The sequence below is a fragment of the Crinia signifera genome, unplaced genomic scaffold (genome assembly GCF_055691185.1).
Source record: "Crinia signifera unplaced genomic scaffold, ASM5569118v1 HAP2_SCAFFOLD_97, whole genome shotgun sequence".
Taxonomy (NCBI): domain Eukaryota; kingdom Metazoa; phylum Chordata; class Amphibia; order Anura; family Myobatrachidae; genus Crinia; species Crinia signifera.
Genome location: NW_028142851.1, coordinates 277,806 through 304,197, shown reverse-complemented (window position 1 = coordinate 304,197; position 26,392 = coordinate 277,806). Strand labels below are relative to the sequence as shown.

General features: G+C 44.7%; 1 protein-coding gene across 6 annotated transcripts in view; it reads left to right on the top strand.

Annotated features, from left to right (window-relative positions):
• Window positions 1-26,392, top strand: part of CABIN1 (calcineurin binding protein 1) — a 245,997-nt gene that overhangs the window by 58,755 nt on the left and 160,850 nt on the right. For all 6 annotated transcript variants that reach the window (XM_083168467.1, XM_083168471.1, XM_083168470.1 and 3 more), the window contains 2 exons: window positions 4,008-4,244; window positions 23,204-23,348. In XM_083168467.1, coding sequence (XP_083024593.1) covers window positions 4,008-4,244; window positions 23,204-23,348 — 382 coding nt within the window. The remainder of the gene's footprint in view (window positions 1-4,007; window positions 4,245-23,203; window positions 23,349-26,392) is intronic.

Here is a 26,392-nt window from a genome sequence, read left to right as displayed (position 1 = left end):
TCGGGTGTGTTCCCAGATTTTTGGCGGTATCCGGTACAGTGCTATACAATTAGCCCCAATATGGTGGTGCGAGCTGAAAACATACAGGTTTCACCGAATTTCTCTTTCGTCCATCCTGGTGACACGGCTAACATTGGGATGTAGGATGGTCCGCAGGAGTCAAGGCACCTATGCTGAAAGTCTTTGGGAGCAGGCTCCTCCCTTCTGCATCCCACAATTCTCCAGTTCCTTTTAGGTGCCCACAGGACTGGGTGCTATGCTATGCTGAGCAGCTGCTGCTGCAGCTGCCTTTTTTTCTTTGGATTTTTATTAGACTAGTTTAGGTTTTTATTGTTTTATTAATTTACTAGTTAGAGCAGGTTTTTGACCAGTGTGTTACTACTTATGAAGTTCACACACACTGAGAGCGCAGTAGAGGCTGACAGAATCGCGTGCTGTCAGCTGTCTCTGTGCAGAGGGAAGCTGCCTGCTCTCTCTGCACAGCACTTAACCTCTAGCTAGAAGAGGTTTTTCCTGGGCTCTGGGGGTGTCCTAACCGGCTCCTGGCTTAGAAGGGGATCTTGGGGGACGGACCCCCCGCGATGGCGGCCACCATCTTGGTATGGGCTTAAAGACCGAAATCCTGCCAGGGAGTTGATGTCTTTTACAGGAGTCCAGCACTGCTGGACAACTCCAAGTGATCCCACAGTGAAGGGAAGACACTGGAGGTAAGTAGAGGCACTTGTGGGAGCGGCTAAAGGGAGAAAGGGCACCGAAAAGGCTACCTCCCCCCGCTGAAGCAGAGACTTGGTCTCTTCCTGCTCTGTGCACTGGCGCCATTTCTCTCCATGCTGCGGAGCTGAAACAGGGTGGATTTGTGAACACAGAGTGCAGTCTCTCTTCCCAAGTCTCATTTGACACCCATGCAGAGTCTGCAGTTTTTAGGGGTGATTTTGGACAGGTGGCAGAGATTCGTCAGATGGTGTTGACAATTTTACAAGTGCCTGCACCAATGGTGTGGCAGGGAGTACAGTTGCTTGGGAAAATGGTTGCAACTTTCGAGACACTTCAGTTTGCCAGATTCCACTCGAGGATATTTCAGTGGAACATCCTGTCGTGTTGGTCGGGGACCGCAAAGACTATGAAGCAGGAACGGTTTGTTCTGTCTCAGGTGTCGAGGAAATCCCTGAACTGGTGGACAGATGTGGAGACTCTGCAGCTGGGACGTTCCCTTTGCTCCTGGGATTGGCTGGTCATTACGACCAATGCCAGTCTCAGGGGTTGGGGGCGGTAGATTTTTCACCTACAGTTACAGGGTCTCTGGTCCAAGAAAGAATCCAGTCTCCCGATCAATTATCTTGTAACTTCGGGCGGTTTGGAATTCTTTGCTACAAGCGGAAGTTTTTCTGAAAGGATTACCGCTACGAGTGCAGTCCGACAATGCCACAACAGTGGCTTATCTGAACCATCAGGGCGGAGCTCGCAGCAAGATGGCAATGAAGGAAGTATTGCGGATTTTCACCTGGGCAGATGTCAATATTCCAGTGTTGTCGGCTGTGTTCATTGCGGGGATCCGGAATGTGGAAGCGGATTTCCTCAGCAGGGCGGATCTGCTGGAAGGAGAATGGGTACTTCATCAGGAAGTTTTGCAGGAGATTGTGGGCCGCTGGGGTTTACCAGAGGTAGACCTAATGGCGTCCAGGAGCAACTGTCAGGTGCCGAGGTTTTGTTCTCGAACAAGGGACCCGACAGCTTGGGCAGTGGATGCCATGACAATTCCTTGGCGTTTCAACCTGGTTTACGTATTTCCCCCGTTTCCAATGATCCCGAGGGTACTGAAGAGAGTGAAGGGCCAGGGGGTGCAGGCTATTCTGATTGCACCAGATTGGCCCAGGAGGTCGTGGTACTCTGACATACTGAGATTGTCGATGGAATCTTGGCGTCTTCCTCTTCGACCGGATTTGCTAAAGCATGGACCGTTTCTTCACCTGGACCTAGCTCGTCTCAATTTGACGGCGTGGCTTTTGAAACCTCCTTATTAAAGAAGAAGGGGTTTTCTGATGCAGTTATCCAGACCATGCTCAGGGCTCGTAAGCCTGTGTCAGCGGCCAATTACCATCGGGTCTGGAAGATCTACATCTGGTGGTCCGAACGTCAGAGAGTTCACACTTCTTCTAGGTTCAAGGTTTTGAGACTTTTGGAATTCCTGCAGGATGGATTCTCTGCCAGACTTGGTCTACAGTCTTGAAAGGTGCAGATATCTGCATTGTCTATTTTCTTTCAGAAGAGGGTAGCTCTGTTACCCGAGGTCCAGACTTTTTTTCACTGGTGTTTTCTCCCCCTGAGGGAGTGAGGAATAGGGACAAATTAAGGAAATTGGACGTGGTTCGCGCCTTGTGAATTTACGTGGATAGGGTAAAGGACATTCACAAATCTGATTTGCTTCTGGTACTGTATGATGTGCATAAGATTGGGTGGCCTGCTTCTAAGCAGACCATTGCTTGTTGGTTAAGGTCAGTGATTGCCTTTGCGTACTGTAAGGTAGGTATACCTGTTCCTTCACGGATCAATGCCCATACCACCAGGTCAGTTGCTTCCTCGTGGGCTGTGCGCCATGGGGCTACGGTGGAGCAGTTGTGTAGGGCTGACACTTAGTCCTCAGTTCACACCTTTACCAAAATGTACAGGTTCATGAGTTCACATCGGAGGACGCTTCATTCGGACGGGCAGTGATGAGAACTCCCAAAGTAGCAGCTCGTGAACGTCCCAATGTTAGCCGTGTGAACAGGATGGACAAAAGAGAAAAGGGAATTTTTGTAAGAACTTACCATTCGAACCCCTTTCTCTGAGTCCATCCTGGTGACACTGCGATCCCTCCCTTACGCTCAGTAAGTTATACCGTTCATGTGTTGTCATGTTATGGTTCTATGAGTTTGCATATAAGATGTTCAGTGCTATTGAAGTTGAACTGAAGCATTGTGTGATGCAGAAGGGAGGAGCCTTCTCCCAAAGACTTTCAGCATAGGTGCCTTGGCTCCTGCGGACCCTCCTACATCCCAATGTTAGACGTGTCCCCAGGATGGACTCAGAGAAAGGGGTTTAAATGGTATGTTCTTACAAAAATCCCCTTATGTGTGATTTCGGGAGAAAATAGATTTTTTTTCCTCAGGTGACCAAGTTGGATAGCCCCCCAAAAATATCGTAGAAAATCATCCATTTTTCACTCACAATGTTTCTTCTGAGCTAATTGGATAACCCCTTAGGGCAGGGGTCCTCAAACTATTTTGTTCTGGGACCCCATCAAACAATAAAAATAATGACAGGACCCCAGCAAGTTACTGCAGAAGGGCATCACATTTGTAGTCGGTAGACGGCCCATGCATAACAGCATTGTGGAGGCACAAAATGATGGGAGGAGTCAAAATAACAGACAATTAAACAGACTTTTCAGGCTCCTTGAATCACTGATTGAGATTAGAAAGTCATCAGCAACATGGAGTTGGGACCCACTTTGGGGTCAGGACCCACAGTTTGAGAACCGCTGCCTTAGGGGGATAGTCAATGTTTGATTTCCTACAGTCAGAATCACGGGCAATCTGTCGTCAATTCATCATCTGTATTTAATTGTCTGACTGTCGGAAACGTCCTGACATTCGGAATACACGTGGATTGTCGAAATCCTTGTGTATTTGGTCAACCATGCAGATTTGACTTTTTAAAAAGTTGAATCTGATAGACTTCAGTGCAGTCAGAAAAGGCCGCATTGAAGAGATGTGCCGATGTTTCCGACACATTGAATAACCCCCATAGACTCGGATATCAGGTCATATTTACATTTGGTATAATCCTAGTTTTGTTTTGTAAATATTATACTCGTTAATATGTTAGTGCTCGATAAGTAACTTTATTACATAAATGTCATCCATGGGCTCCAGTGCAAATTAAACTTTTTGCTTTCTTTTTGTCATAGAACTTACAAAAGGATGTCATCGTATAATTACACAATGCTTTTTTTCTGCCTTTCGTAGGATTCCCTTTTGAAGCTTTCAGAATTCAAACAGTGCTTTGAGTGTTCAGAGGTGGCCCTGAATGAAGCCATTCAGCAAATGATGAGCTCGTCTTCAAGCACAGCTAAGGAGGAATGGGTTACCACAGCAACACAGTTACTTACAGGAATAGATCTGTCTCTATCATCTGACAGTAGTATCTTGCAGGGGCCAACTCTAGCACCACGACTCATCCGTCTCAGCAATAACCTCATCCAGGTAACATGTACCACATGTAGTGTGAATAGTACTTTGCCAAAAAATGTCCTACAGTGTTAATGCCAGCTTTAGTTGATGTTGTCATAAAAAACAAGCTAGGGGCCAATAATGGTCATTAATTAAAAAATATCCTATGGGTTTAAATTGATGACTTCTGACTGTGGCGGCTTAAACTGGCTAGTACAGAAGAGGCCTATATACACAATGAAGAGTGCCACCTGGAGATTTATGCTACCTAGACTTGCTTTTGTCAGCAGAGGTGTCCTTTGGGTGTATAATTTGAGGGTCCGAAAGCTCTGATATTTAAAAGTAAATCTACAGCAGTAGTTTGTTTACCGATAAACATGACATTCCACAATAGCACCGAATATGAAAAAAGGCAAGGCACCAGTTTTAAAAGTACATTCTATAAAATATACGGTACTTATGTAATATCTGGGCTCCCGTTTTTCTTATGAGACAGCGTCCCCTTGCGGGGCTCGCTGCGCTCGCCACGCTTCGGGCACGGTGGCTCGCTGCGCTCGTCACACTATATAAAATCAACTCCATGCGTAGTTGGATAGTAGGGGTATGAAAAAATGGGGTGCATTTAACATGGGAGCCCAGATAATACATAAGTACCAAATATACATTACTTATTAGGCTTTGGGCACAGTTTCTTGGCTGTTCCTTTTTAAATCTTTGATATCTCTGGCCCTTGCTTCTGACTCCCTCTTAATTAATGGAAGTTAGAGTGATTCTATTGTGACTTGTGTTACATGTCAGGGATGTCCCCTTTGACCCTGTTTTACAGGTGTTTTTTTTTTTTTTTATATCAACTAGTGGACCTTTATAAGGGGGGGGGGGGGGTGTTTCCCTCTGGCATGCGAATGGTTGTTTATTTAAAACATCCATTCACGTGCCGGACGAACGAACCCGGCGTGCAAATGGGGGTGGACGTACCACCATTCGCCAGGCATGTTCTGGATGACTTGCAAGGGTGCAAATTCTTTCTATTTTTGCTACTGACTTAATTTATATAGATGTTTACTTCTGTACATTTACGCTTTAATAAAGCAAAAACAGTTGTTTAAAAAATATATTTCCATCTTGCAACAGAAACATGCTGGTATTTGTAGTTCTAGTGGTATGCCCAAGCAACCAGTAGTTTCTGGGACTTCTAGTTCCACTGCAGTATTTAATCTATTTAACATCATTCCTTACAGCTACAAAACACCATCCAAGAACTGTCAGTTAGATGCCTATTGCTAATTCACTTTGGGCCCAATTTACTTGGATGGAACCACACATTTTTTGCAGCTCTGATTTTAGCAGAGAATTCCTTCCCATGTGACCAGCACAGCCTGGCATACTGTAGCATGGACATTGTTTGAACTGGAGTGGGAGGGTTATTACAAGTGTATTGTGAATCTGGTTTGCTAGGCAATCTCATGTCATTGTTCTCAGTGGACAGGGGCTGGTCACTAAAATTGGGGTTAACATCACACTGTATGCTCCTATTTCATAGAAATCCTGGCTAAACTGTACATAAGAGCACATTCAGAGCATCTCATGCTATGGCAGCATATTTACAATGCATTTTGAGTTGCACATAATTTAAGTAACTGTGCAACTAACATATGGCTGGAATTTTTGTAATGTTTCTATCCCTAAACCAGTGGTGGCTAGCCTTGACACTCCAGATGTTATTGATCTACACATCCCAGCATGCCCTGCTAGAGTTTTGCTCTTTGGCAATGCTAAAACTGATTCAGGCATGCTGGGATGTGTAGTTCAACAACAGCTGGAGTGTCAAGGTTAGCCATCACTGACCTATACTGTGACCTACTATAAACTGGGACCATAGGGGGAAATTTACAAAGAATCTGAATATGATTTTTCTTTGTATTTTCCTATGGCGTATGAATTTGGATTTAGCGGCTGTATATACGGCTGCTAAATACGAATTTGTATATGCAGCTTGCACGGATTAGTCAGATCCGTGCAGGCTGCAGTGTAAAAACCCCCCCAAAAAAACGGCATGGGGTTCCCATCAGCCTAGACTCAAAGAGCTGGTCCTGGTTTAAAAAAATCAGAGAAACAATCATTTTGGGGTTCCCTGTATTTCTTAAAACTAGCACTGTGCTGTGGAGACTTGGAGAACCAGAAGTCCCAGCATGTGGGGTGTTAAACGGCCTTCTGGAACTTGTAGTTCCACAGCAATACAAATAGTTAAATAAACACACTGACACACCAGAAAAATAAAACTTTATTCCATACATATCCCACACATACTGATACTTACCTGTCTTGAGCACGTAGGTAGCTCTGTGTCAGCTGCTGGTCCTGAAGAAATCCTTTGGGTACCTGTGAAAGGAAATTATACTTACAAGGGTCCTCCGGCATAGATTGCATCATCTTTATTCCATGTAGGCATCCTGGGGTCTTGGCTAAACAAAAAACCGCTAAACCCGACACCATAATGGGCTTTGGACAAGACGCAGGATGTGTGTTTATATCCTGCGGCTCCTCCGCCCGAATGCTGCTATTGACCGTCTAGCCGCCAATCAGGAGTCACTAGGCGGCCAATAGCGGCATTCGGGAGGAGGTGCTGCAGAATTTAAACGCATCCCTGGCTTCTCCTCAGTCCGGTTTGGTGTCGGGTTTAGCGTGTTTTTTTTTTTTGCCAAGTCCCGGGATTCTACTTTGGAATGAAGAGGACTTGATCTATGCCGGTGGACCTGGCGAGCATGGTTTCCTTCCACATGTACCCAAAGGATTTCTTCAGGATGTGCGGGCGGATGCAGACCTAGCTAAGGGCTCAACATAGGTAAGTATCTGTAAAAAAGGGCTATGTATGGAATAAAGTTGTATTTTTCTGGTGTGTCAGTGTGTTTATTTAGCTATTTGTATTGCTGTGGAACAACAAGTTCCAGCAGGCCTTTTAATGCCCCGCATGCTGGGACTTGTTGTCCTCCAAGTCCCTGCATGTGAGGGAGGCTTGCTGGGACTCATAGTTCCACAGCAATATACAATGGTTTATTCTATTTTTTTACACAACAATCAGCCCGATACACACCGCTCAGAAGCATTGGGGACAGCCCCAGGCTGAAGCCTGGCTAGGTAAATTGTGGAGGAGGGACCCTTCATTGGGGGGTCTCCACTCCCCCAGGACCCCTGCCTAGACTGAGCGGTCAGGGAGTGAATGCTTTGGCAGAGGGGACTTGTATAAAAACTCTCTCCCCGGCTGTGGCATTACCCTGCTGGCTGGTTGAGCCTGGTGCTGGCTCTTAAAATACGGGGGGACACCTACTCATTTTGTCCCCCGTATTTTGGGAACCAGGACCGGCCCTTTGAGCCTGGGGCTGGTTATGGCCATGGGGGTGGGGGTGGGGGGGGGGGGCATGATGTCCCACGCTGTTATCTTAAATTATTTATTTTTGTTTCTTTTTTTACGAACTGATCCATGCAAATATGCCAGGAAAATTAAGTGTATACTCCTGGCATATTTGGCTGGCAATTGGCGGCCTTTTTTTCAATACGGTCTCTTAGTAAATTAGGAATCACCATTCTTTTGAATGGTGATTCCTTTTCCTATTCTGTCAATGGCGTATACATTCATATTTGTAAATACAAATACGAATGTGCCATGAATATGAATTTACGTATTTTTGGGATAGTAAATACCGAAAATACGAATTCATAAATAATAGGTGTATTTTTGTATACAAATACACCTATTATTATTTAGCTTAGTAAATTTCCCCCATAGTATCCAGTCCTGTGCATTAAGGAGAAACATAATACAGTACAATGTCCAATGAATAAATTACATTGTACACTATAAATTGGGTACTTGTTTCCTAGCACGGCGCCCGTTGTATGTGATCGCATACCTTAACTTAAGGTATGCAATGGACGCGACCGATGCGATTTCACGGCTATTTTTAGCCTTTTAAAAAATCACGTCCATCGCATGCCTTAAGTTAAGGCATGCAATGCGACCGATGCGATGGACGCGGTTTTACATAGGGAACAATGTCAAATGGGCCAATGGACCCGATATTTCATTTGAATAACCACCCTTATGGGTATTTGACATGACAAATGCCCCCCCCCCCCCATTGTTAACGTCACCCCACGATGAACGCCAACCCAAAGCGTGGCGAGCGGCGGCGGTACGCGTCCTCCGACCATTTCATACCCCCACTATCCATGTCGGCGTGGAGTTGACTTTATATAGTGTGGCGAGCGCAGCTTTGTGCTCGGTGGCTCACTGCGCTCACCACACTATATAAAATCAACTCCACGCCGACGTGGATAGTGGGGGTATGAAAAGGTAGGAGGAAGCGTACTGCCGCCCCCTCGCGGGCTCACTGCACTCCCCATGCTTCGGGTTGGCATTGATCATGAGGGGGGGGGGGGGGGTATTTGACCCATCAGAGTTGGGAAACAATAAAAATTGGAGTCTGGGGGCCATTTAACATTAGGGCCAATGTAAAATCGGGTCTCAGGGTCCATTTCACATTGATTCCAATGTAAAAATCGCGTCCATCGCATGCGATTTGGTTGCATGCGATGCGATCGACATGATTTTTTAGCACCCGATGGATACAATCTTGATCACAGGCGCCGTGCTAGGAAACAAGTACCTAATTGTGCAGTGCTTGGTATGTTACAGCATCTTCTTGATATATAGTCCTTCTAGTTCTCTTACATAATCCCTGTGTCCCTCATGTGAGTTTTTTATAGAAACACAGAATTTGACGGCAGATAAGAACCACTTGGCCCATCTAGTCTGCCCCTTTTTTAAACATGTTACCTTAAACCAGGGGTGGCCAAAGCGTCGATCGCGATCGACTGGTGGACCGCAGGCCTGTCCCCAGTCGATCGCGATGCCGAGCAGGCAGCTGTCGGGAGGCTGAAGCGCAGGTGTCCTTCCCCATGTCATGTAGGAGGATCCATACTATAATAAATACACTGACACTGGCAGGATCGAGTGCCAAATCATCACAGAACTACTGAATACTATCTATTTTAACCTGTTCATGTTGGTGCTCGTCCTCCCGGTGAGTGTGACTGGTGCTCTCTGCTCTCACAGGCTCTCTGCAGCACGTACGGAGAGATGAAGCCGGCACAGGAGACACACTGCACCGGAGCTGAAGCGCAGGTGTCAGACCCCTGTGTCAGATGCTGCGGCTTGCTGCAAATACAGAGGGACGAGGCACAGGAGACACACTGCACCGGGGACACACAGCCAAAAGGGGTCTGACACACTGCACCGGAGCTGAAGCGCAGGTGTCAGACCCCTGTGTCAGATGCTGCGGCTTGCTGCAAATACAGAGGGACGAGGCACAGGAGACACACTGCACCGGGGACACACAGCCAAAAGGGGTCTGACACACTGCACCGGAGCTGAAGCGCAGGTGTCAGACCCCTGTGTCAGATGCTGCGGCTTGCTGCACGTACGGAGAGATGAAGCCGGCACAGGAGACACACTGCACCGGGTACACACAGCCAAAAGGGGTCTGACACCTGCGCTTCAGCTCCGGTGCAGTGTGTCTCCTGTGCCGGCTTCATCTCTCCGTACGTGCTGCAGAGAGCCTGTGAGAGCAGAGAGCACCAGTCACACTCACCGGGAGGACGAGCACCAACATGAACAGGTGAAAATAGATAGTATTCAGTAGTTCTGTGATGATTTGGCACTCGATCCTGCCAGTGTTAGTGTATTTATTATAGTATGGATCCTCCTACATGTGCGGTTTCAGTGCTTCAGCGGCGCTTAGCTCATCACTAACAGGGGAAGGACACCTGCGCCCCAACCCAAAATTGCCTACTCTCCCAAAAAAATAAAGTACCTTTTAATAGTGGAGGGGTCAGCTATGTTGGCGACAGGATTAGGATTAAAGGGGTTAACTGTGTCTTTGACAGCACTGGCAGGAGAGGGGTTAACAGTGTCGGGATACAAGAACCAATCAGACGCTGTGGTCTCTCCTGCCCTGTAAAAGCTTTGTTCTGGGGAAATGGGGAGGGGCCATTCAGTTCCACTCTGCACTAAACGGGCTGTGATTGGTTCACAGCCTGCCTGTAAGGGAGGGAGACATTCTATTGGTTGGGCTAGGAAGCAACTGTACCTCCGTCACCCTTACTGCCCGCCATTTGCGGTGAACACTGACACACAGCAGTCGTGTTAAGTGAGCTCTCTGTGCAGTGTAGGAATATATCTAAAATAGTGAGAAAATCTGGGCGTCCTAAGTATTCTGAGCCTGTTCGCTTTCATTATCTGAAAAATCCATCCAGGGATCTGGGTGTGTCCTAAGTATTCTGAGCCTGTTCGCTTTCATTATCTGAAAAATCCATCCAGGGATCTGGGTGCGTCCTAAGTATTCTGAGCCTGTTCGCTTTCATTATCTGAAAAATCCATCCAGGGATCTGGGTGCGTCCTAATTATTCTGGGCCTGTTAGCTGGCGTTATCTGAAAAATCCATCCAGGGATCTGGGTGCGTCCTAAGTATTCTGAGCCTGTTAGCTGGCGTTATCTGAAAAATCCATCCAGGGATCTGGGTGCGTCCTAAGTATTCTGAGCCTGTTAGCTGGCGTTATCTGAAAAATCCATCCAGGGATCTGGGTGCGTCCTAAGTATTCTGAGCCTGTTAGCTGGCGTTATCTGAAAAATCCATCCAGGGATCTGGGTGCGTCCCAATTATTCTGAGCCTGCTAGCTTGCATTATCTGAAAAATCCATCCAGGGATCTGGGTGTGTCCTAAGTATTCTGGGCCTGTTAGCTGGCGTTATCTGAAAAATTCATCCAGGGATCTGGGTGCGTCCTAAGTATTCTGAGCCTGTTAGCTGGCGTTATCTGAAAAATCCATCCAGGGATCTGGGTGCGTCCCAATTATTCTGAGCCTGCTAGCTTGCATTATCTGAAAAATCCATCCAGGGATCTGGGTGCGTCCTAAGTATTCTGGGCCTGTTAGCTGGCGTTATCTGAAAAATCCATCCAGGGATCTGGGTGCGTCCCAATTATTCTGAGCCTGCTAGCTTGCATTATCTGAAAAATCCATCCAGGGATCTGGGTGCGTCCTAAGTATTCTGGGCCTGTTAGCTGGCGTTATCTGAAAAATCCATCCAGGGATCTGGATGCGTCCTAAGTATTCTGAGCCTGTTAGCTGGCGTTATCTGAAAAATCCATCCAGGGATCTGGGTGCGTCCCAATTATTCTGAGCCTGCTAGCTTGCATTATCTGAAAAATCCATCCAGGGATCTGGGTGCGTCCTAAGTATTCTGGGCCTGTTCGCTTTCATTATCTGAAAAATCCATCCAGGGATCTGGGTGCGTCCTAAGTATTCTGAGCCTGTTCGCTTTCATTATCTGAAAAATCCATCCAGGGATCTGGGTGCGTCCTAAGTATTCTGGGCCTGTTAGCTGGCGTTATCTGAAAAATCCATCCAGGGATCTGGGTGCGTCCTAAGTATTCTGAGCCTGTTAGCTGGCGTTATCTGAAAAATCCATCCAGGGATCTGGGTGCGTCCTAAGTATTCTGGGCCTGCTAGCTGGCGTTATCTGAAAAATCCATCCAGGGATCTGGGTGCATCCTAAGTATTCTGGGCCTGTTAGCTGGCGTTATCTGAAAAATCCATCCAGGGATCTGGGTGCATCCTAATTTCTCTGAGCCTCCTGGCTAGTATTATCTAAAAAATCCAGGGATCTGGATGCTCTAAAATCGTTCTGGTCCTGCTGGCTTTTATTTCTCTAAAAACACAGGTGTACCCTGTTGGGTTCATTCTAAAATACATTTTTATATTTAATTTGTGTTTTAGCATACTTGCTGAGCATGAGTGTTTCTAAAAGGCCCAAAACGTACCATTTTCATGAAGAATGGGAACATGATTTTTTTTTTACAATGTTTAAAGACAAATGCATATGTTTAATATGCCATGCTAAGGTTGCTTTGGCGAAGAAGGGGAATTTACAGAGACATTACTCAAGTCTGCATCAAAAATATGATGAAGACTTTCTGCCTAACAGTGAACTAAGGAAGATTAAAGTGAAATCCCTGAAAACTCATTTAGGAGCGCAACAGCTCACATTCACAAAACCTATTGTGCAGTCCCAGGCTGCAGCTGAAGCATCTTTCCGTATAACAAATATTTTAGTGAAACACAAGAAACCTTTTCAGGACAGTGAAATGTTGAAGGAAGCTTTCCTTAGTGCTGGAAGTGTTTTATTTGAAACATTTAAAAATAAAGATGACATCTTGAAAGCAATTAGAGATATGCCACTATCTCGTCAAACTACAGTGAGACGAGTAGAGGGAATTGGCAATGACTTACAGAGGCAAGTGAGAAAACACATCAGTAACTGTTGTTACTTTTCCTTGCAGTTTGATGAATCCACGGATATAGTGGATACTTCACAATTAATTGTGTTTATAAGAATGGTTTTTCCTGATATGAGTAGTATGGAGGAGTTTTTAACTCTCATCCCTATGAAGGGAAAAACTAGAGGTGAAGACATTTACCAAGGCTTTCTGAATTTTGCCAAGGAAAATAATCTTCCTCTTAGCAAACTAGTGTGCATTGCCACAGATGGAGCCCCAGCCATGGTTGGCAAGAATAATGGGTTTCTTGGACTATGTAAAAAAAATGAGGATTTTCCTGATTTTACAAGAATCCATTGTGTTATACATCAGAATGCACTGTGTGCTAAAGTTTTAAACATGGATGATGTTATGGACATTGCAATGAAAATCGTAAACTCAGTTCGGGCAAGGAGTTTACGAAGACGACTTTTCCGTACTCTACTGGAGGAAAGTGAGGCTGAATATGAAGACCTGCTGTTGTATAATGATGTAAGATGGCTTAGTCGGGGGCAGTTCTTAGAACGATTCCAGTCCTTGTTGCCTGAAATAACGGAGTTCTTGGAATCACTTAGAGAAAGTCCATCTCAGCTGCATGATTCATCATGGTTGCTACAGCTAGCTTTTCTAACCGATTTAACCAGTCACTGCAATGCATTTAACCTTGAACTTCAGGGCAAGGATAAAAATATTATCCAATTAATAAGTTCAATAAATGCTTTTAAATCAAAATTGCAGTTTTTAAAGTCACAGCTTTCAAAGGGAATTTTGAGGAATTTTCCCAGTTTTGAGAAAATGATAGACAAGAATCCCAAGAGCAGCAGCACATATGATACATTCTGTGCTGAGATCCAAAATCTTTGGGAAGAACTAGAGAGGCGATTTCAGGACATTAAGCAGCTTGAACCTATCCTAGCCTTCATGTCATTTCCATTTGCTGATGTTGACATTGCTGACATTTCTGGTAATATCTCCTCTATGTTCAATCTGAATACATCAAATGTAGAGGAAGAAATATTAAAACTGCAATCTGATATCCCTTTGAAAGCAAGAGCTTCTGATAATAATTTTTGGAAACTACTCAGTGCAGAACTGTATCCATGCTTGAGATCAGTAGCTCTTCATTTGACGGCATTTTTTGGGTCAACCTACCTTTGTGAATCTGCTTTTTCACAAATGAAAATAATTAAATCAAGATATAGAAGTCGTATGACTGATGAGCATTTAAAATACTGCCTTCATATGTGCCTAACTAGCTTGGAACCGTCGTTTAGGGAGTTAACACAAGACATGCAGCCTCATGCAACAACTTCACATTGCCAATAATTTTATGTGTAAAACACCCTTTCATTAGAGCCTAAAATGAATGTTTTGTTTGTTTATGTATCGCATTATGATTGTTTACTATGGTAGATCCCAAAAGATTTTTTACATTTACAGTAGATCCCCAAGTCCGAAAGTGTGGCCACCCCTGCCTTAAACCATATTTTGATCCTTATTTTTTTGTAAGGATATCAATATGCCTATCCCAAGCATGTTTAAATTGTACTACCTTACTGTATTTGCCTCTACCACATCTGATGGGAGGCTATTCCTCTTATCTACTACTCTTTCTGTGAAGTAAATCTTCCTCACATTTCTCCTGAATCTTCCTCCCTCTAGTTTCAGTGCATGTTCTTGTGTTCTGTTGCTCCTCTTATGTGAAGAATGTCTCCCACCTGTACCTTGTTAAAACCCTTGATCTATTTTAAAGTTTCTCTCATGTCCCCCCTTTCCCTTTTCTGTTTTAAAGTATACATATTAAGATCTTTTAGTCTTTCCTGGTATGTTTTGTGATGTAGGCCATGCACCATTTTAGTTGTCCTTCTTTGTACAGTCTCTAATGTATTTATATCCTTCTGGAGATATGGCCTCCAGAACTGAACACAGTACTTCAGATGAGGTCGTACCAATGACCTATACAGTGGCATTATTACTTCTTTCTTTCTACAGTTGATACCTCTCCCTATGCAACCAAGCATCTAACTTGCCTTCTTCATTGCTTTGTTACATTGCCCACCTGCCTTTAAGTCCCCTGAAATAGTGACACCTACTGTAGATCCCTCTCTTCCTCAGCAGTTTCCATTATAGTGCCATTTATACTATATTTAGTCTTTGGATTTTTGAGACCCAAGTGCATGATTTTGCATTTTCTTGGCAATAAACTGTAGTTGCCATGCTCTTGACCATTCCTTTACTCTACCTAGATCACCAATCATTTGTTTTACCTCTCCTGGTGTGTCTACCCTGTTGCATACCTTTGTGTCATTTGCAAAAAGACACATTTTACCCTCAATTCCATTTGCAATATCACCAATAAAGATTTTAAAAAGCACTGGTCCAAGTACAGATTCCTGGGGTACTCCACTTGTAACCTTTCCTTCCTTTGTCTGTACTCCGTTTACTACAACTCTCTGTTTTCTGTCCTGCAACCAAGATCTTATCCATTCATCTATCTTAGAATCCAATCCCAAGCTTTCAAGTTTATTTAACAGTCTGCGATGTGGGACAGTGTCAAAAGCCTTACTAACGTTTAGATAAGCTACATCTACAGCCCCACCTTGATCTATTGCTTTAGTCACCCAGTCAAAAAAGTCAATAAGATTTGTTTGACATGATCTTCCCCCAGTAAACCCATGTTTTAAGAGTGTTTCCATCAATTTACCTACTACTGATGTAAGGCTCACTGGTCGATAGTTGTTTACCTCTTCCTTGCTTCCACTTTTGTGCAGTGGGACTACGTTCACTGTTTTCCAGTCCTCTGAGATTACTCCAGTAGCTAGTGACTGGTTGAATAATTCTGTTACTGGTTTATCCAGCTCCCCTTTAAGCTATTTTAGTATCCTTGAATGCATCCCATCTGGCCCCATTGATTTATCCACTTTCAGTTTTGAGAGTTCTGTGGGAAACTAAATGTACTTGTTTCTCCCTCAGTTTTCTGACTATACTTATTATGATCTGCTATTACATTGTCCCCCTCAAGAAGACTTCCACTCTCTGTCTTTAGTCTTATTATTCCACTTTTTGTTTTTCTCCTTTCACTTATATACCTAAAAAAAGTTTTCCCCCTTTTACCCACTGACTGGATCATTTTCTCCTCAGCCTGTGCTTTTGCCTCCTTCTGTCTAACAAGATACACCACATTGTCCTCATTCTTCTGCGTCTGCTTAAATTTCTTAAAGGACAACTTTTTTGTTTTCACAATACTTGCTACTTCTTTCGCAAACCAAAATGGCTTCCTTTTCCTTGTGTTTTTCCTAACTCTTTTGACACAAAGTTCTGTTGCTTTCAGTATTGCACTTTTTATTTTTTCCCACTTCTCCTGCACTCCTTCCAAGTTCCTCCACTCTGCCAAAGAATCCTTTACAGAGTATCCCATCTCTACAAAATCAGCCTTCCTAAAATCTAACACCTTTGTTTGTGTGTGTGATGAGTCGGTCTCTGTCTTTATTCTGAACCATACAGATGTAGCGGGATTCATCTTTGCAGGGGATGGCGATGGCGTCGCCATCCCCTGCCCCGCCGCCATCTGTATGCCGGAAGGGGACGCGCCGCACGAGGTGCGCGCGCGTCCCCTTCCGACGGTGCTGCCCTCGGTCGCCCGGTGCCCACACCGGGCAACCGCACCCCCTCCGACGGTGCTGCCCTCGGTCGCCCGGTGCCCACACCGGGCGACCGCACCCCCCCCACAGTGGCCAGAGGTCCCCCCCAGCCCTGTCGAGCGGGAGGCGGACAGTATTGCGTCCGCCTCGCCGCCGCCCGGATACTGAGACGCGCGTGCGTGGGGGACGCACGCGCGTCTCAGTCAGATAGAGGCGCCGTGTTGCTGGCGATCCGCCAGCAGCATGCTGCTGGCGGATCGCCAGCAAGGATAAGGCCTGCTACATCTGTACTTCTTGATGGTCACTGAATCCCAGGTTTTCACCCACATTTACATCAGATATTCTGTCACCATTTGTATGTATTAAGTCTAATATTGCGTCCTTACGAGTGGGCTCCCTCACCAATTGCTGGAGGGATGCTCCTTGCCAGGAATTCAGAATGTCCCTACTTCTGGTGGAACATGCAGCTCCCAGTTTACATCAGGTAGATTAAAGTCTCCCATGGTTATCACCTCTCCTTTTAATGACATTTTATTGATGTCCTGCAATAGGCTCTTGTCAAGTTCCTCTTCCTGACCTGGGGGTCTGTAGATCACCCCTATACGAAGAAATGCCTTCTCCCCTGTTTCTATGGTCACCCAAAGGGCCTCAGGTTTTTCTTCAATACTTTGTATTAAGGTAGTCATTATGCTTTTTTTCACATATATTGCAACCCCTCCTCCGATTCTTCCCAATCTGTCCTTCATAAATAAAGTATATCCTGCTATGTCCCAGTCATGATTTTCATTGCACCAGGACTCTGTAATAGCCACAATATCCAGGTCATCCCTTATTGCAATTAGTTCTGTGATTTTAATTCCTAAGCTCCTAACATTTGCACACATAGCTCTTAAAGTTTTGTTTGTGCTTCTCCTGGTGCTAGCTATGTTCATCTTTCTGCCTATAGCTATTGGGTTTTGGTCTGCATTATCTTCCGTTGCAGTGGATATGCTTCCTGTTCCATTTGCCTGCAAAGACAATACCTCTAAGTTGGGGGAGCAGATTTCTTAATTATTATTTGGTTCACTGCCCCCCTCTGCTAGTGTAAATAGTTGCTGATGAAGCTTCCAAACTTCTCACTTAGTATTCTCGTTCCACTTGAAGATGGGTGCAGGCCATCACTTTTATATAAGGCTCTGTGCCTTGCCAGATAGCTTGACTTTGACCTAAATATACAAATCTCTCCTCATTGCACCAATTCCGTAGCCAAACATTGTTTGTGATTCTCTGAGCTCTATCTTCGCCTTGGTGTACTGGCAATACTTCTGAAAAAGTTAGTGGTTGCCACCTGTTTTAAAGTGGTTCCTAGCTTCCTAAATTTATCTTTTACAGCCATGACTTCAGCATTAACCAGATTATTTGGGCCTAGATGGACGATGACATCCACCTCCCCATCTTTTCTTGCTGCCTTTACAATTCTAAGCATGCGTTCTTTATCTCTTGGAGCTCTGGCTCCATGTAAGCACCTTACTTGTTTCTCTACTTTAGTCGCATTTCCCAGATTTACTCCTCTAATGATGGAATCTCCCAAGAGAAGTGCAGTCCTTTTTGGAGGTGAAATTTTCCTGGTCCTACATTTAGTAGAAGTAGAAGTCCCCATATCTTCCTGTTCTTTATTGCCTATGTTGGTCGTACATTCCAGCCCTGCAAGAGCAGGATATGAGTTCTGTGGGAAAAAAAGGTGGAGCGCTAAATGGATCAATTGGATATCACAATTTTAATGTATATACATTTTTTAAAAAAATAAACAAAATATATAAAGACAATAACATTAATGTCAATGACAAAAAAACAATAAAAAATATATATAAAGGGAAAGCTTCCAGGATAGTACCAGGTAGGGGGGGGGGGGGGGGGGCAGTAGGCAGAGTCAGAGTTTCTTCCCAAAGGTACATACCTTTGATAAAGTTGTGACATCACGACAAAACATGTTAGGCAGCACTTGCTTTTATTAAACAAGGACTGGGAAGAAACTCTGACTCTGCCTACTGCCCCCCCCCCCCCCCCCCACCTGGTACTATCCTGGAAGCTTTCCCTTTCATTGCCACCCTCCGGATCCCAGCTCTATCTTTAATCCCAAACTGGGAGTCACCAACTTGCATTCTGTGGATATCCTATATCGCACCATCGTGAGGACCCTTCATCCAGAAGGTAACCAGATCTTCCTCCAGCGAGAAAATTGACCACAGCACTTATTTCTGGGATCAGCGCAACATAGTGAGGACCCCAATCTTGGGAACCAGATCATCCTCCAGCGTCTCTTAATACCATCCAGGACGGCAACTTGCCAACCACCATTTCGGTAGTGCACTACCCAGAGAGAAAAAAGCCCCCCCTTATTCCAAGGGACACAAAGGCAGCTACGCAGAGACATAAGTATTGTCTTCCTTGTCCTATTTATATCTATTATATATTTTTTATTGTTTTTTTGTCATTGACATTAATGTTATTGTCTTTATATATTTTGTTTATTTTTTAAAAAATTTTATATACATTAAAATTGTGATATCCAATTGATCCATTTAGCGCTCCACCTTTTTTTTCCCCACTTTTGCATCCACAAGAGGGTTTTACACCCCTCAAGTAGGAGCAGCTTAGCGGCACACCCCACAGGGCGCCTATTTCTACTCTGAGTTTCCAATCTCGAGTATACCCCCCATTCTCTAGCATATGAGTTCTGCAGTGTGAACACTTGGGGGATGTGGCTGAGGCCCTCTGTAAGTCTCTGCCTTTCAGAGCCCACAGCAGTCCAGGCAGAATGTCTTCTGAGGGCTCTGAGGCAGTGGTGGTCTGAAGGACACAGACATCCTACGTAGCTCAGCATACAGTTTAGTTATCTCCTCCTGCAGCAAAGAAAATTGTTTGCAGGTTGGACAGTAGCCGAGTCTCCACAATGTCTCCAACAAATGCATTACATCCACTGCACTGCACCAGGCCAAACATTGCATTAGTTGTATGGTAATGACAATAATATGTGTTTAGGCTTTTGTGTTCAAACTCACCTTTTTCTGTATTCTAACTAACCTGCTTCTGTTTCAAACTCACAAGTCACTTAAGTATTCAAGCTTTTCTCCCGGGGCTAGATTCTCTGATGCTGCTTTCCCACTGAATACATGGGTAAAGACCATTTTTTTTTAAACGGGTCTTTAAACGGGTAAGAGCCATAAAGACCCTTTCCCACTGCAGCTTTTAAACAGTAAATGACTGTTTAAAAGCCGTTTTTGTCCCATTCCCACTTACCCGTTTGAAGACCCGTTTAAAATAATAAAGATGGAGCGGGGGGGGGGGGGGGGGGGGGGGGTGTTAAAAAAAAAAAAAAAAAAATTACGTGGGGTCCACCCCACTGCCGTAACCAGCACCAGGCTGAAAGAGCCGGGGCTGGTATTAAAAATTTTTTTTTTTTTTTAAACCAGGTTCGGGGCTGGTTCCCAAAATACGGGGGACAAAATGACTAGGGAGCCCCAGGCCAAACCAGCCAGCAGGGTAATGCCACAGCCGGGGGGAGACTTTTTGGCCGGGCCAAAGCATTCAGCCCTCTGACCGGTCAGCCTGGCCAGGGGCCCTGGGGGAGTGGGGACCGCCCCAATTAAGGGGTCCCCCCCCTCCAGGACTTACTTGACCAGGCTGAAGCCTGGTGCTTTCCCCGATGACCCTGTGCGGTGGTCCCTGGACTGATTGAAGTGTAAAAAAATTGAATAAAAACTATTGTCTTTTACTGTGGAACTATGAGTCCCAGCAAGCCTCTCCCGCATGCTGGGACTTGGAGAACCACAAGTCCCAGCATGTGGGGCATTAAAGGGCCCGCTGGCACTTGTAGTTCCACAGTAATAAAAATAGTCAAATAAACACACTGACACACAATAAAAATAAAACTTTAATACATCCAAAGCCCATACATACTGTACTGATACTTACCTATCTTGAGCCCGTCGGTAGGTCCCTGGGTCCTGCCCATACCAGTAGCGCACTCAGGGGGTGTTTCTGAGTACCCAGAAACCCCCCATGAGCTCTAGGCTGAAAGCTGAGGGTCTCCTCTTTCCATGGGTACAAGAATTTTAAAAATCGGCCCTTGGGAACCGGAGATATCTGACTTCAAAGCAGTGGTCCCCATCCAAGCCTGTTAATTGCTCTTCCCGGTCAGATATTTCAGGTTCTGTCTGACTTAGAGTTTTTCTGAGGATATATTCCAAAAGCTGAGACTCTCCCCCTTTGATGGACACTAGAAGCTTGTCTCTACTGTTCCCAGAACCAGAGATATCAGCCTTTCAGCAGCTGGTTACTGCTCCAGCTCCACACACCTGGTATGTAGTTTTACATACTTGTCGGCAGATTGTTTTGCCTCCTGAACTCTGATCCCCTAGTCCCCAACACCATTTGGTAGGTGGGATTCTCTAGTTTTTAATTCCATCAAAATCTAAGAAATCTATTTCTGGGAACTGGAGATATCTTCAGTCAAGCAAGCTGTCCTCCCACCAGAAAATTATGAATAGTAAGCCCACTCCACTATACACCCCTCCTCTGCGTATTAAACATCCTCTACCACCCTGGAAGTAATGTATTAGGGCCCCTTCATTCAGCCCAATGCCCCCTTCTCCCACCCCATCTCCCACCATCTGTGCAGTAATGGGGCAATTAGTGGAAATTACTGATCCAGGCCCTACATGCTGAGCGGTTAATATAATACCCCCTACCAGTCGCGAGACATCAAAACTTCCCCCACCCCTACTGCTGGAGGATCGGTAGGGGCCCCAATACATTGCTATGCCCAGGGGTCTACACTGCTGTTATGTATGTATGTGTGTGTATATGTGTGTGTGTATATATATATATATATATAATCCAAAGAAAAGCCGGCACTCAGGTCTTAGAGGTAGATGCCCGTGGGTACTTGCTCCGGTGCCCTCTAAGCCAGAGGGGAAGGGTCCTCAGGGTATGTATAGAGTGAAAAAATCAGCCGCACTCGGAGACTGAAGAATCAGGTGAATGAATCTGGAATATTTATTCCATGTGCAGCATAAACTAGATTCTACTGCACATGGAATAAATATTCCAGATTCATTCACCTGATTCTTCAGTCTCCGAGTGCCGCTGATTTTTTCACTATATATATATATATATATATATATATATATATATATATATATATATATATATATATATATGTATGTATATATGTGTATATGTGTGTATATATGTGTGTGTGTGTATATTATTATTATTATTTATATACATTTGGTCTATCTATAATACTTTAACTGACCCGGCATATACTGGGTCACCTAAGTGTCCATCTCCGTGCTTTGCTCCGCCCCTCTGGAAACCCCCTTCTGAAAATCCTGCGTTTGCCACTGCATACACGGTGTGATGATCGCACCCGTTATGGGCTGCATCTCAACGCATGCGTTTTGCATGAAATCTGCCTGCGATGCGATTCGAAGGCAGTACAAAAAGTATGTGCAGCACATACTTTTTGTACTGTGCGAGGAGATGCCCCCGGGACCACGCATCGCACGGTGCAAACGCACCGTGTATGGGCTCCTTAAGGTAATGAAATGAAAACATCACTGAGTTATGCGCACAGCTCCGAACTGCCTGTGTGCGTCCCCCAGGACAGAAGGCAGGCAGATATGTAAGGGTTGTGTCTAGATCCACTTCTGTTTTGGGAGTAGGATGTGAGATGCTTCACAGTGTTTGATTTATTTTATTGCAGCTGGATTGTACCCTCGCAGACTTTCTTCGATTGCCATGCTTTAGGCATATTTATATTCCCCCTCCAGGTATTAGTGGCCCCATTGCATGATGGGAAAACTCACAAGACAGAAGTGGTTCTAGCCATTAATCATGTGGTTAGGGCAGGGCTTCCCAAACTTTTTTGAATCACGGCACCCTAGCGTATCAGAATTTTTTCGCGGCACCCCTAGGCCCAAAAACAATTAATTAGATTGGGTTTATATGCGATTCTTAGGGTCAGTTATGTGCTAATGTGCAGGATTTACTTCTGTATGTACACATTTTATGATTGGCAGCCTCCAGCACTGGTTTTGCCAATAAATAATTAACCATAAATAAATTAAATTGGTCCTCGACCACCAACCTGGGGCACCCCTGCATGTGTCCCAAGGCACCCCAGGGAGCCACGGCACACAGTTTGGGAACCACTGGGTTAGGGGATATGCAGTGGACTCTGGTCCCCTATCCCACGCTGAGGACGCTGTGCAGGCAGATCCGTCTGTGTGATTCTGTTGGTGGAAGACGGGTGGATGTGGAGCGGAACAGTGTATTCCGGTCCCTTGTCCCGCTCTGAGGCTGCAGTCGATGTGCAGGAGGCACTTCAAGGTGGAAGGAGACTTGCAGTCAAGTGCACTTTCCTGCCCCACTATGAAGCTGCATCCGTTCCCCACTTGCAGTGTGTGTGTGTGTGTGTGTGTGTGTGACTGTGCGTGCCCCTGCCAGGCCAATCACTGGCACCTGTGTCAGTCCCCCATGGGCTTTGGTGGGAGATGCTAAACCACCTCAGACCTGCATTATGTGGGGAGGTTAGAGGCCTTACAGGAGGTTAGCTGTGGGGAACCTGAATGCAGGCATAACATACTGTGTAATGGAGCTAGAAGTTACACAGTGTGCTCGCCACAGCAACATGTTGTTCCCTGCATTTAAAATACTCATTTGCTGGGCATCCATAGGGGTTAGGGCAATAGTAATTAAAGATAAACCTTCTGGGGAAACTGCAGCAGATATGTGGAAAACGTAACAACAATTTGGACAGCGGTTTGCCAGATTACTGCATCCAAACAGACAGACAGACGTGACTTTGTTTTATACTATGTAATTATGCAGTATGGAGATATCATTACATGGTGGGCTGTATTCTCCTCTGTGCCTCTTTGCATTTTTGAATTTCTCAAAGAGCTTTATGGAGATGACAACTTTTCTTTCTATAGCTGATAGACTGCAGTATGGCTGTTCAAGAGGAAGCCAAAGAGCCATCCGTGTCCTCTGTCCTGCCCTGGATCATTTTGCATCAAATCATTCAGTATGAGGAGGAGACCTTCAGCTCTATGCAGCAGCAAACCGACCAGAAAGATGGTAATCCTTGAAATCTTCTGTTAGATGTCCTGCCATGCAGGGCCCAAAACTCGTTTACTAATTCAGATAGAATAACATTTAACTACAATACAGTACATGCTAAAGTATTGCTGCTACTGTACATTACACATACTGGTCTAACCAGTAAAACTCATACAGCAGATTGACTCATTTTGTTATGTTAGTGTGTCAATTATATTTTTACTGAGTGAATAGTGAATATTTGCCCACCAGCATAGTATTGATATGGAATCAGAATATGGAAGCCTAGAGACAAGAGGTAGATGTATGAAACAGTGATAAGGAAGTAGAAGTGATAAAGTGCCTGGTACTTTATCACCGGCCAATCAGCTCCTGACTGGTAAGTTACAAGCTGAGTTTAACCCCTTCCTGACAGAGCTAGTTTTTGCGTTCCTGACAGAGCCATTTTTTTCAAATCTGACATGTCTCACTTAAGTGGGGATAACTTTTTTTTGCTTTTACTTATCCCAGTGATTTTGAGATTGTTTTTTCGTGACACATTGTACTTCAAATTAGTGGTAAATTTGGGTCGATACAGTCTGTGTTTTTTTGTGAAAAATACCAAAATGTCGTGAAAAAATGGAAAATTTAGCGATTTGCAAAATGTTAAATTTTCTGCTTGTGAGACAAATAATCATACCACTCAAAATAGTTAATAACTAACATAGACCATATGTCTACTTTATGTTGCCATCATTATTTCAACTTCCTTTTAATTTTTTTGGACACTAGGAGGCTTCAAATATGAATAGCAAATTCTCAAATTTTCAAGAAAATTTCAAACACTGATTTTTTTAGGGACCAGTTCAGTTCTGATGTGACTTTGAGGGACTTGTATGTGAGACACCCCCATAAATGATGCCATTTCAAAAACTGCACCCCTCACAGTATTCAAAACAGCATTTTGGAAGTTTGTTAACCCTTTAGGTGTTTCACAGGAATTAAAACAAAGTGTAGGTGAAATTTCAAAATTTCATTTTTTTTGCAGATTTGCAAATTTAATACATTTTTCTAAGGAACACAGTACATTTTACTAGAGAAATGTGACTAAAAATTGATTCCCCCAATTCTTTGGTTTTCATAAATATCCTATATGTGGCCCTAGTGTGCACGGTGACCAAACCACAGGCTTCATAATAGAAGGAGCACCTACTTGATTTTGGAGCCTCCTTTTTATGAGATTATTTTTTAGGAACCATGTAGGTTTCTAGGCACCATAAGATGCTAAAAGTTAGGTACCCCCCCACAAGTGACCCCATTTTGCAAACTACACCCTTCAGGGAATTCATCTAGGGGTATAGTGTACATTTCAAACCCCCAGGGGTTTCACCAATTGTGGTACAACTGGGCAGTGAAAATGAAAAAAAAAAAAATTTCATTTTCACAGCTCAGTTGTATCAAAATTGGTGAAACCCCTGGGGGTTTGAAATGTACACTATACCCCTTGATGAATTCCCTGAAGGGTGTAGTTTGCAAAATGGGGTCACTTGTGGGGGGGTTCCACTGTATGGGTGTTTCGGGGGTCATTCAACCAGAATCTGTGCTGCAAAATCCAAAAATCACTCCTTCCCTTCTGAGTCCTGCCATGCACCCAACTGGTATTTTTTGGTCACACATGAGGCATTGCCGTACTCGGGAGAAATTGGGGCACAGATTTTGGGGTGCTTTGTCTCCTTCATTCCTTGTGAAAATGAAAAATTTTGAGCCAGATCTGCATTTTTGTGTAAAAAAATGTAATTTTTTACACAAAAATGCAGTTCTGGCTCAAAATTTTTTATTTTCACAAGGAATGAAGGAGACAAAGCACCCCAAAATCTGTGCCCCAATTTCTCCCGAGTACGGCAATGCCTCACGTGTGACCAAAAAATACCAGTTGGGTGCATGGCAGGACTCAGAAGGGAAGGAGTGATTTTTGGTGGCGGAATGAATGGTGGGTGCTATGTCGCATTAGCAAGACCCCCGAAGCACCAATACAGTGGAACCCCCCCACAAGTGACCCCATTTTGCAAACTACACCCTTCAGGGAATTCATCTAGGGGTATAGTGTACATTTCAAACCCCCAGGGGTTTCACCAATTTTGATACAACTGGGCAGTGAAAATGAAAAAAATAAATTTTTCATTTTCACAGCTCAGTTGTATCAAAATTGGTGAAACCCCGGGGGGTTTGAAATGTACACTATACCCCTTGATGAATTCCCTGAAGGGTGTAGTTTGCAAAATGGGGTCACTTGTGGGGGGGTTCCACTGTATGGGTGTTTCGGGGGTCATTCAACCAGAATCTGTGCTGCAAAATCCAAAAATCACTCCTTCCCTTCTGAGTCCTGCCATGCACCCAACTGGTATTTTTTGGTCACACATGAGGCATTGCCGTACTCGGGAGAAATTGGGGCACAGATTTTGGGTGCTTTGTCTCCTTCATTCCTTGTGAAAATGAAAAATTTTGAGCCAGATCTGCATTTTTGTGTAAAAAAATGTAATTTTTTACACAAAAATGCAGTTCTGGCTCAAAATTTTTTATTTTCACAAGGAATGAAGGAGACAAAGCACCCCAAAATCTGTGCCCCAATTTCTCCCGAGTACGGCAATGCCTCACGTGTGACCAAAAAATACCAGTTGGGTGCATGGCAGGACTCAGAAGGGAAGGAGTGATTTTTGGTGGCGGAATGAATGGTGGGTGCTATGTCGCATTAGCAAGACCCCCGAAGCACCAATACAGTGGAACCCCCCCACAAGTGACCCCATTTTGGTCACCAGCTTTGGGAGGGGGGCTGGCGCTGCGGCTGGCGGGGGGGTGGGAGGGGTGCTGGCGCTGCGGCAGCCGGGTGGGTGGGAGGGAGGGGGGCTGCCGGGTGGGAGGGGGGGGGGCTGGCGATCGTTGGTGATCGGTGCGGTATACGCACACACACACACACACACACACACACACACACACACACACACACACACACACACACACACATATATATATGTGTATATATATATATATATATATACATATATATACATATATATACACACACA